Source organism: Thunnus thynnus, chromosome 19 (assembly GCF_963924715.1).
Source record: "Thunnus thynnus chromosome 19, fThuThy2.1, whole genome shotgun sequence".
NCBI classification, from domain to species: Eukaryota; Metazoa; Chordata; class Actinopteri; order Scombriformes; family Scombridae; genus Thunnus; species Thunnus thynnus.
Genome location: NC_089535.1, coordinates 11,558,305 through 11,570,588, shown reverse-complemented (window position 1 = coordinate 11,570,588; position 12,284 = coordinate 11,558,305). Strand labels below are relative to the sequence as shown.

The 12,284-nt window shown below is 39.0% G+C and overlaps 1 protein-coding gene across 5 annotated transcripts in view; it reads left to right on the top strand.

Moving 5' to 3' along the window:
* The window catches only part of arhgap24 (Rho GTPase activating protein 24), a 71,803-nt gene that overhangs the window by 44,184 nt on the left and 15,335 nt on the right, over nt 1-12,284 (top strand). The window contains exon 1 of one of the 5 annotated variants that reach the window (XM_067575001.1): nt 4,124-4,250. The exons of 3 other annotated variants lie outside the window; for them this stretch is intronic. Coding sequence is in view for 1 of the 2 variants with exons in the window: in XM_067574998.1 (XP_067431099.1) it covers nt 4,266-4,338 (73 nt within the window). In the remaining variant the exon portion in view is untranslated. Of the gene's footprint in view, nt 1-4,123; nt 4,339-12,284 lie in introns of those variants that run through there. One more of the 5 variants, XM_067574998.1, reaches the window with a different exon arrangement.

Here is a 12,284-nt window from a genome sequence, read left to right as displayed (position 1 = left end):
GCATCTGCCCTGAAGCCCTCATCAGTGCTGAAAGGTGATATTAGAAGGTATTAGTGAGTGAAGCAACAGGTACTTTGTCAAGTCCACTCCTTGTTTCTTTCTCTGGCGTGGATTAAGGGATGTTCACTCCCTTCTCTGAGTGCCAGGATGTTTATCTCCATCTATTCCTCCCAACATAATTGCTATTGGACATTTTATGTTTGCTTTCAAGATTTAAACAGTAATATCTAAAACATTTGCGAACATAGAGGCTGATGATATGTTTCCCTGCAGAAAAAAACCCTACTTAAATCCTACAGAAAATATTTTTTAGCAGTAGCATCCTCATTTGCATTTGTGTGTGTGTATACATGAATGTATAAGGCCTAGTTCTGACAACATTGTATATCTTGTGTTCGGAGTCTTAGAGTGCACAACGAGTATGAGATCCTCACGTGCAGACGATACAGATTTACAGTCTCATGGCCATGGGAGCATGATGCACTCGTCGAATTGGTGATCTGTCATAGTGAGATATGTTTACATAACCGTAAGGATGCCCACATGTTTCAAACAGACACACACAGAATGGCCTGCACAACATTACATGCATATTACATCACACACACACACACAGCAAGAGATTAAAAGTCAAGTCAAAGCGTTTATTGTCATACGTGCAGTCAAAAGAAGAAGAAGACAGTGGGTAAATGTCTGTGAGTGTGCATCTGTGGAGTGTGTGTGCATTTGCATGTGTATGTGTGTGTATGTGCGTGTGTGTGGAGGAGAGGGGTGGGTGGGGCTTCCTGTATGGTGAGGTGGGTTAGGGTGGGGGGCAGGGGCAGTGGATTGGATTTGTTGATCAGTCTGATGGCCTGAAGATGGCCTGAGGATAAACATAGTCCGTCACACTTCTGTACCTCCTGTCAGGGGGCATAAGTGTGAAAAACCTGTGTTGGGGGCAGGTGGAGTCTTTGGTGATGCTGCAGGCTCTTCTGTGGACTCTATTGGTAGATGTCCTGCAGAGATTGTAGGGGCACCCTGACGATCTTGTTAGCAGTCTTTACCACTCTCTGCAGGCGATTGCGGTCCATGGCGTACAAAATACAGTAAAAACACTCATCCTGTCAACACACTGGAGCCCAACAGAGAGCAACAGCATAACTGGTTGTTAAACATGTGTCTTTCTGTACATGAAACACAAATTATCTGACAATATGGTGATGATAGCAAGCTAAAAGTGTATTAAAACTAATGCCAGGTTGTCTTTGGAGAGCTCTCTTGTGAAAACACTCATGTTTTTTTCTTTCTCTTAGATCTATATGCATTGCACCTTTCCAGAAGCTTCCTCTAAAGTATCAGTCTGCTCGTATCACTGATGTAATGTTTCAGCTTCCCAGTATTGCATGCAAGCGTTCAAGTGACAACAGCTGCCAGCCCTCACCAAAACTCAGCACTCCTACCTTTTTAATGGGATATTAATCCCCAAGTCAGTAGTCAGTGAAGCTGTCAGTGGTCTAAATGGTGCACTCGTAAGGATTTTGGTATTTAAACAAACCTCAAAGTGTTGTCATACATAGTTAAAAGATGTTTGGAATTACTCAAGAATTAATCTCACGTTATACTGCGAGCCGCCACAGAAATTAATATGTTCAACAGAACGTTTGTGGTTGTTAACCAGAGTTCAGACCTTCCATAAATGTCATTTTGTCATTAATCATCAATGTCATTAATGTCATTTTAAAACCAAGTCAAATATTAAAAGATCATTCTGTTTTGTTTAGGGTTTGGGTTTTTTTTTACTACAAATATCATGTATGCTTTACACTTTTTATAATCATTTTCCAAAGCAAAACATAGTTTACTTTTGGCTGTTTGATTTAAATTTCCTGCCTTGAAGGCCGACACTGGTTTCCATTTCAGTGGAGTATGAACACCAGCTTTAAGAAACTTTAAGAAACAGTAAAAAAAAAGAAAATCCATCGTAATAATCATGATGTCTGCCTTAATTGTATACAAAATAGCACAATTTGGTAAATTCCTTCTAAATTTACTAGTGGACACTGCACAAACCACTTTTACCTCTGTATTAAATTATCATGTCAACTGATTCTCCGACACAAGCTCCGGACTTAAAGTCTGAGCCGTGTTTCCTTTTCCTTAAGCTGAAATTGATTCCCCTTACATAATGGTATATTTACAGCAGCCTTGGCAGAACACACAGACACAGCTCTTTATTTAGTTGGCATGAAATCAGAACAGAGATACTTGGCTCTTTGACAGCCCTGTGACCTCCCTGAACGGACTGACCCATTGCCTCCCTGACTGTCCTCATGACAACTCATTAAAACTCTTCATAAGTCATACTATTCAGCACTTCCTTTACACTTTGTGGGGTAACAGAGGAGTAAATATGTAGAGACCGAATCATTTGTTTTTATCAAGGAGAATTTTTTGAAATACAGAAACAACTTACCACACTGACTCCCTGCATTTTTGTGGCTAACCTTGTGGCTTCAGACCCCAGAGTATCATGTTTGCCTGTCAGCACCAACGAATACAGAGAATTTAGAGTCGATGGCTATTATTCTCCACTTTTTTGGTGCCATGATTACCTACTTCCCTATGGGGGCCGGTGGAAGGACAGTAGAGCCAAACAAACCTTGTCCCCTTTGACCTCCCCATTCACTCTGTTACTCATTCAGCATCAGATGGTAATGGATAGCCATAGTATCTCTATGGAGTCTGTGTTCTCTGAGAGACAATGTCTTTGGAGACTCAGGTGCAGGCTAATGTTGTGGTGTCTGCCTTCAGATTATGTCTATTGACAGGCAAGGACCACCGCGACACCAGGAAGAAAATAAGCCATCAATACCTTACTGGGGGTCAGGTGAAACACTAGAGCCATTATAGATACATGAGAAGATATAGCTGCAGAGAGAGAAGCTATACACTTCTATCATTAGACTGAGGCACAGGAGCATGACAAAAGACAGAAGCATATCTGGTATCATTCATTATGTCACCATTTGACATTTTAATATGCAGGCAATTGGACTTCATTGACATGTGAGGCTGTAACTAAGGTTTATTTTCATTATCGATCATGCTCATGCTTATTTTAGTGATCATCATTCATTTAGTCGATGAAATGTCAGAAAATATTGAAAACTGCTTAGCTTAATTCCCTGAATCCCTATGTGACATCTTCAAATTGCTTTCAGTTTACAATGAAATAAAACAGAGAAGGGAAGAAAATGGATTTGAGAAGCTGAAACCAGCATGTATTTGGTACTTTTGCTTTATACATGACTTTAATCTAGAAACAGAAGATGTAGAATTGATTGTTTTGTTTTTTTTGGAAGATTTTTTGAACTCCTTTTCTTATATATTTGGACATTTTTCAGTTGTGAGGATTTGTAAATATGCAGTGTGTATGGTTTGGAATGATTTTGAATCTCCGTAGGGGTTTTGATGTGTCCTATTCATAGATAAAGAAGGTCAACTTTACTCGATTCAGCACTATTGTCATTACTTGGGCTTTGTCTACATTCATTTTACTTTTAAAAGTCTTTTAAAGTCTGCGCACACTTTTTGATAGTTTTAATACATTTGTGAAATGTGTTCATACAAAACAAAAGTAGAATACCAAATAAGATATAACAAATCAATACAGTAAAATTAAAAAACATAATATCCAGTTATTTATAATGGTAACAGTAATAATAGTAATAACGCTTTCTATACTCACTTTGTCGATATTGCTGATTGATTAAGGCTAATTAGATTCTACATGCAAAAGGTCATTATAATTATCTTACTATGCTCCAAACAGTTTGTGGCTGAAGATGTTAACAAATCATTGTAGTGTGAATGAGAGATTCCATGTTTGCTTATGGGGTCGTGCCCTGTGTCAAACCACTGGCCTTTTTAAAGCCAAGCCTTCAGAGAGATCTGCCTATTGTTCCCATTACAGCGCTTAAGAGAAGTATGTGTGTGTGTGTGTGTGTGTGTGTGTGTGTGTGTGTGTGTGTACTCCCCAACCCCCTCTTCAAACCTCACCTCCCTCCCTCCCTCCCTCCCTCCCCTCCCTCCCCTCCTTCCCTTTCTCTTTCACACCCTCTCAGCTGTGCTCACTCACTCATTCTGAGCCAGGCCAAAAACTGGCAGAGCAGCTCCTCACTCAGGGACTCCCGTCCTCAAGTTAACCCAGGCGGTCAGGACTTTCTAACCCATTCAGGAGGCTTCTTTTGCTGGATTGCCAAAGATAGGTGCGTGGGGGAGGCATGGAGGTGGTTCATCAGGCGATTCATAGTTTACCACAGTATGGATTAACTGATTTACTATCTTCACATTCAGGTAATACCAAATATGCGCTGTTTGAGTATTTTGAGCCTGTTGATAGCTTTTTTATGCATTCTCTCTAGTGTAGCATTTCCCCGGACGTGCACTGACTTCTTTACCAGACTGCTTTGTTGTAACAGCTGCACTTTGCAGTGGGATTAGATCATGTGGGGGTGATATCACTCATGAATGAAACAGACGGGGGTTTTTTTCAGGGTTTCCATCATTTGTAAACCAAAGATGAAAAAGGAAAGGGTGTGAGTTTTTGGTTCCATTTTTAATCCTTGTCAGCATTCCATATGAATGAACAAACTTTTTGGCTTGTCGCTCAGTGAGTGACTTCCTGTTCTGTTGGAGGTATTTATGATGTGTGGACTTCTGAGAGGACTATCATTAGACACAATATTGAATCTCAACTTGTCCCTGCTTGCACGCAAACAAGAAGACTTTTACAGACAAGAGAGAACAGACACTGATGTATTCATTTAATCCCCCATTTTATGTAGACACACACTCTCTCTCTCTCTCTCTCTCACACACACACACAGACACACACACTGAAAGAATTATGACACATATTTTTGTCATTTAAAGCTAAACAAGGTAGTTACAGTGTCTGCATTGTTTTCTGGGCCAGCAGCAGCTGCTTCCTCCACTTGGCAGGCAACACAATCAAAGTCTGGAAAAACTTACCGTTTTCACTCTCTCACAGAATGTATTCCACTTTTGAGTGTTACAAATGTTTTTTGGGGGGTTGTTGTTTAACCCTTTTAACACCCACCCCATTCTGGATGAAGTCTGCCTAAACTAAGAGAAACTTATTTTTAGACACTTGCCATTAACTTGTATATTAAGTTTCTAGGATTTGTCACATTATTGGACTGTCAGAAGACTTTGAAGTTAGGGAGACGCCATATTTTCAAGGTTGTGACAGAGTATTCTTTTTGAAAATGATCCGGTTAAAAGTTGGACATTTTGGGGAAATATGCTATTTGCTTACTTGCCAAGAGTTAGATGAGAAGATTGATACCATTCTCATGTCTGTCCATTAAATATGAACCTACAGCCAGGAGACAGTTCACTTAGCTTAACATAAAGAGCTGAAGCAGGGGTTAACAGCTAGCCTGGCACTGTCAAAAGTATAAAAAAAAAAAACACACAAAAAAACAATGAGTTGTGCTCAATGGGGGTTAAGTGCCAAGCTTTCCTTGGCCAGGTGCAGTGACTTCCTGGTCTGTTTTTGCTAAGCTAAGCATCTACTGGCTGTAGTTTCACATTTAACAAACAGCAAGAGAGAGAATAGGTGTATTTCCCAAAATGTTGAACTATTCTTTTCAGTGAAAAGACAAATCTAATCTATCAATACATATATACACACTCTTATTAACATAACTTTTCATAGTGCTAGCATCCTGTGTGGGGAACCAGATGCTAGATAAATATATACTGTTTGTATCATTTATTCTGTGACTTGCAGCGCAGCATGTTGTAGACTGGATGCACTGCGTGTTGTTTTACAGGAGTTACAGGTCACAGTGGAAGTGTATCAGTGCTCCAGGTATTTTTGAGCAATTACAGCACAGTGGGATCCTTTGTTGTCTTCCACCTGTTTTGGGCTGTTAGTTAAAGACTAGTCTGCAACTGGGTTCGGCCACTTATTAAGGCCAGTGGTCACAACTGGAATGAACAGTTGTTTGCTGTTTGCGCTCAGACCAACTCTGGTGGTAATTAAGACCTGACATACACAGAGAAAAATAAATAATGGAAAGGATACAGGTAATTTGATATGTTTCAAGTTCGTCAGTGATTTATTGTTTTGTCTGAGAGTATGCAGTTACTCAGAGGTGTGTTATTAATATGCTTTATGTAATAAAATAGCATGCATACTGTCTTTCCTGTCTTTAGATCTGCTGTATCTGGTTTTGAGGCGGACTGTAATCACCTGCTATGTAGTTATGCTATAATTTTCTGTATATAAATGGCAGAAATAAATTAAGTTGTCATTTTAGTAAGTGTCGTCAATAGAATTACAATTAAGTTATAGTGTATGACATTTTCTTCTTTTCTGAAGTTTTTTTTTTTTAGAAAGTTTTGTCTTCTCAGTGTGAATAAGTCATCTTGATCTGTGTGCCTTCTTTGATGTAAGCTGTCCTCTGAAGTACAAGTCTGCATGCCTCGGCAAAGCTGACAATTGTTCACTGCTGACTTTATAAAAGTTTGGAACATTGTGATGAAGCGTGGTAAATCTGGGGAATTGTGACAGCTGCTACGGTTGTCTCTTCAGGTACAGTTGTGCTATGAGTGAAGATCCTCAACTGTCTCTGGCGGTGATCTCCTGCTAGGATTGGTCTCATTTAAGAAGCGATGATTGAGGGTTTTTTTTTTTTTTTTAGGCACACTATAAGCAGCCTGAGAATTGTGTGGTGGAGAATAATACTTGCAGGGAGCTTAACCACAGCCCCAGTAAAGAATCTGTCAGAAGGGAGCCTCCAGTCTTTCTTTTTTTTTGCTGGACCGTTGAACAGAATTACCCACAGGCTACAAGATGATATTTGAGCTGTTTTATATTTCTGCAGTTTAATACTTATTGACCAAAATCTTGAAGGCTGTCAAAGTTGCAGACTGGGGGATTGAGAAGCTAATGTTTTTTCTTCCCAGGGATGTGGCATTCTAATTATCTGATGGTGTTTTTAGCCCAGAGCCAAATAATTGATTGACCTTTGCATGTCTGAGGTCAGGAGACAATGCTGAGTTATCTGGGAATGCTGGGCCAAACATAATTCTCCAAAGAACTGCCCTAAAAAGTTCCTATTACATCAAGCCAAAAAGAGGTGCCAAAAAAAAAAAAATCTTCAGGACAAATCATGTCTGCCAAGTGTGCAAGTCAAACACTATTCATTAATGGGGATGGCTTGAGCACCTATGTAATGCTAAAACTGATGACCCAGTTATTGCAGCTTCTAGACTTGGCTCTGTTCTTTTTATATAAACCACTTGGTTTGGTAATTTAAACTCTTAGTCACAAACACCTGGATGAAAGCTGACGAATCTACTGCAAGTAACTCCTTGTTTCTGACTAATGTCGGCAACTTCTGCCAGACGCCAAAATTAACAGTCTGGATCTACACACAAAGATGGTATTATTTTGTCATCATTCATCTTGTGTTTTTGACTTCTGAAGTAACTCAGGATTAGATTTGTTATTCAAGTCATCTGTTTCATACAGCCTGAATGGCCATCCTGCTACTGCTCCTGTCCTGATATTTTTATATTTTTTAGGTATGATATGCAAATGCATTCTGTCCAATGTTGGACAAGTTACTTGAAAAACGAACACATTACACATTGCTCAAAGTAATTACATTACCTGACTAGTTACTCAATAACAAAAGTAGTAACATTACTTGTTACTCAGCCCAGCTTCGTCAAAGGTGCCTTGAGCCAACTTCAAAGCCTTCACATGTTATATCTTCTGTGTTAAACACGTGTAGGAAAAGAAAATGAGACATTGTGGTTTAACTGCATGAAGTCCAGTCCTCTCAGAGAAGCTACATTGTTAGTTACCGGGAGTCGCATTTCACTTCAAGATGGCAAACATGTCAGTCTCCAAACTGTCAAAGTAACAAAGTGTCATAGGAATGTAACTATTGAATTTCAGATTGTAATCCCTTACACTCTGTTACCGCCCAACACTGGTTTTGTCACTATGTTTGTGTGATGAATACTCATGTCAATACTAGTAATAGGCCCTAAAGAAGGGGTGCAGATGGGTACATAGGTGGCAAATGAACAAAACAAAACAAAATTTCTCAGTTATAGCAACAGCTGTCTCACAGGTTTTGTAAAAACACTTTTGAAGGTTTTGTTCAGGAAGATATCCATTTGCTAAGTGTGTTTGACATCTCGCCCGTCTTTACAAACCATGTGGCCAACTCAGCATCTGTGGAAGAAAATTGAGCATCAACAGGAAATGGCAGGAGGAACAGGAGTGTGCTGTAATAGCCATGGTATGCTGTATAATCCTGTTGCATGCTTGTTTAACAGCTTCACAACTGCTGCTTCCAAAAGGAAATGCTGTGTTTCCATGCAAGTAATGGAAACAGAGGCTTTGCCATAGGGGCTGATTGATTTTAAACGTGGACAAAAGCACTCACGGGGATACCAGGGAATCGCATTTACTTTGCATGACAAATCAACACAAACAATGCTGTCAGGGTTGAGATGCCTGTGACCGAGAAAGTTTTGCGTGCCAAATTGGCCAATGTGTCACTGTGGAATCCATCTGACTGATCCACCTCAGTGGTCAACACATGAGCAGACTGGTTGAGTAATATGACCTTTCTACCAACAGTCTAATTAAACCTCCTAAACAAAAAAATGGTTGGGTGGCTCATAGACGGCAGGACAAATACTCCAAGAAGTTTATGGAAAACAGACCAATTACTTATTTATCAGTACATTTGTATTAAAATATTGCTCTCTGGAAATGTACATGTTTTACAGCAAAGTAATCTTTCCCATTCACAGCCTAATAAATCACTGCAAAAATAGCCTACATGGCACCTGCTGTGAAATGGAAACCTGATAAGTCATTTGTAGGCAGAAGGCTTCCTTAACTGATGTGAACCTTACATCTCTTTCACTCAAGCACCACATGCAATATGTCATTCTCATCATTACCTTTTTCATTTGATTATTGCCCTTTGGCTAGTCAACTAACCACTTTTGACAGTTATAGTTACATGTATTGCACTCTATTCTTCCTTGTTGACAGTAATTGTCATGTTTTAAAGGAAAATCCTGTTGCATCTGTAACATTTTGCACTTTCTAAGGAAACTATAGAGAAAAGTTGATATAGTTATAATGTGCTCCACATTTGAAAAGTTAATTTTAAGCGTTTTTACATATTGACATTACAAAGTGGTTACCTAGTTTAAATACATACTGGTTTGTCATATGATTTTTAAAGGAGCTATAATCTGTACTTATGTAACTACATGTAATGGGAAAGTGGTTTATTGTAGTGACAAATCCTCAATCTCATTCTATGGAGATTTATGGTGAGTTTCAGCTCATTGTTTCAGTTTTATGGCCACAAATCTGTTTCAGTGTTGTTTTTGGACGCAGCAGGCAGCTGTTTTCACTGTTCACTACCTGCAGATGATAGATGATGTTAACAACTGGCTAGTTAATACAGGAGCATTTCCCTCAGGAGTTAGTGGAGATCATGGATGTATAATAAGAGCTCAGCCTTGCCTCCAATTTTTCCCAGTGGCCACTCGCGATATTGCAGCGAAAAATTCCCCTGCAGCCCAAAAAGCAAGCAACAGATGTCTGTAAAACTGTTGACAGACAACTGCAAACAAGGTCAATTATGACTCTTTCTATTATGGATTTTTGATCCATGGAGGTTTTATATTTGTAATACTTTCCTCAAGCTGAGAAAAGCGATTTGAAAATCTGTGATGTCATCACAACAGAAAGTCAATGGGCCAAGCAGGAACTTGCGGGCCGGTCCAGCAGGAGAAACACTACTGCACATATTCAGTGGGCCACATACCTCCAGAGGCTAGAAACTTGGCATATACACCTTGCGAGCATTTCTTATGGGACTGAATAGGCGCCATTTTAGGTCCGGTACCCAACTTTTATAATACATCAGTGGAGGAGACCAAAAACAAAGCTAACAGAGGAGGGAAGGAGGACTTATATCTGACAGGTGGTGAGAAACACAACTTCAAATAAATTAATCCATGTCTGCTGGAAGCTGTTTTCCATAACAGTGATAATACATAAAATGTGTGTATTCACAGTGGCCAAGAAATCAGTTACTGCAGGTTTAAACACTCCATCTGCTTTTGAGCCCCCAAAAAATCTTGGACCAGCCCTGTAATGGTCTCTGTCACACATTGGACACACCAACACAGCGATATATTCTCCTCCTCTCTCTCTCTCTGCATGAAAACCGTTGTTTTATCAGCCGGTGTGAGGAGTTTGTTACACGGAGACTTTGGCTTGATAATCTAAACGTGTCTTGCAGAAAAAGTATTTTTGGAGCGACGGAGCCTCATATGTGTGAATGTAAGTGAGCTTTACATAGTGCATCATTTTGATCTTTAAATAGCATCACTGAAAATGTTGAGGAAGCGACAGATGAAATGACATTGTGGATGTGATTCCAGCACGTCTTTGTTTATGTTTTTGGTCTTGAATGGACAAAGAGCGTGTGTCTAAACATGGATGTAAATGATTGTATAGATTTAAGGCAGATACACCCTTAACACAAACGTTGCCTTGCATGTTCAAGGCTAAAGACGGGGGTTTGATTGACAAAACTAATCAATTCTGTGTAATCCATGTGAAGTGTAAATAATGGACTCTGAGAGCAAGTCAATAGTGGGTAGTGATTAATCACTGGATCAGGACCAGAGGGCACAAATGTAGGACTTGTTTCCTGCACACGGATCAAGCTATGGGTCAAAACTTGCAATGAGAGAGTTGATCTGTGCAAGATATAATCAGGTATATTCACTATTATGGATGAATAAATGAATGAATGAATGGATGATGCTTGTGTGGACTTGGTGTAATAATATTTGGAAGTCATAAATTATAATCATCCATCTGTCAGACCTTTTTTTAACAAAATCATGTAAACTCTGACTTTAAAATATTATGATCTTTACGTGGAACCTGATCTTAACGTGAACAGCAAATGTCATTGTAGCTCTGTTAACAAAAAAACAGATTCATCATGGATCAGTTTGATAAGTGTTAAAAGTGCAGAAACAGATGCCACAAATTATATGACTGTTTTATTGTTTAGGTAATAACATTAATTCATCGGAGCAGTCGGGAAATTTTGGAAATGTGCAATAAAAGGAATGTCAAGACGAGCGAAGATTACTCAGTCTTGAAAGTAGTAATTATTCTCAGCCAGTAAGAAAAACAAATTAGTTTCCCCTACATAGGATCAAGAGTGAGCTCTTGCAGACATAAACACACAAACACATCACCACCTGCTGATACCTGTAATCATGCCTGTGGTATAAGATATATGACACAAGGCACAAGTTGTTAAGGATTGCAGCATAAAAAAAGAGAGGAGTATTACTTTTATCTTCCTCGTGAAATGGACTGTAGTGCATCGTGCAGCATTTCCTGTACTTGTGTGGAAGACATTCTATTTTTTATCTACTAAGAAGATATTAATATGAAACTGAATATCTGAAAGGAGCTCAAGTTACACATCGTAATGACTCTTCATCTGAAACATCTTTTTAGAGTTTACATGTTTCAGTGGTTTTGAAGAGAGGCTTTATAGTGAATAAACATTGTGAACATTGTTGAATGCCACACAGGGCAAACACTGGCATCTGCTGCCTGCTAATGAGATCTCATCAAGACTGACAGGGAGCATCAATCTCACTGTCACAGTTTGACTCCAAATATAGCCGGTAGTTCTGCTCTCTGACTACTTGACCTTTCTGTGACACCAAAAAACACACAAACAACTAGACACACAGTTAAGTTGGAGATCATTTTTTTATGGAAAACAATTAAAAGTTGTTGAATTAATTTGATTTCTTTTTTTTTTTTTTGCTAACCAGCAAAACTGTTCAATGAGAAATGTGTGTGTGTGTGTATGTAGAGTCCACGGCATACTCCCATTATAACTACATCTGCAACTTATGATTATTTTTATTATCGATTAATCTGGTGATTATTTTCTTGATGAATCGATTAATCATTTGGTCAGTAAGACATCAGAAAATGGTGAAAAACACCCAGCAGAACACCCTTGATACCAAGGTGATGTCTTATTTGTCCTCATTTTTCTGTTATTTTAGACCAACCATCAGTCCAAAACCAAAAAATATTACATTTATAGTAGTGTAAGACCAAGAATAAGCAACAAATTCTCACATTTGAGAGCTCTGAAGCAGCAAATATTCAGCAT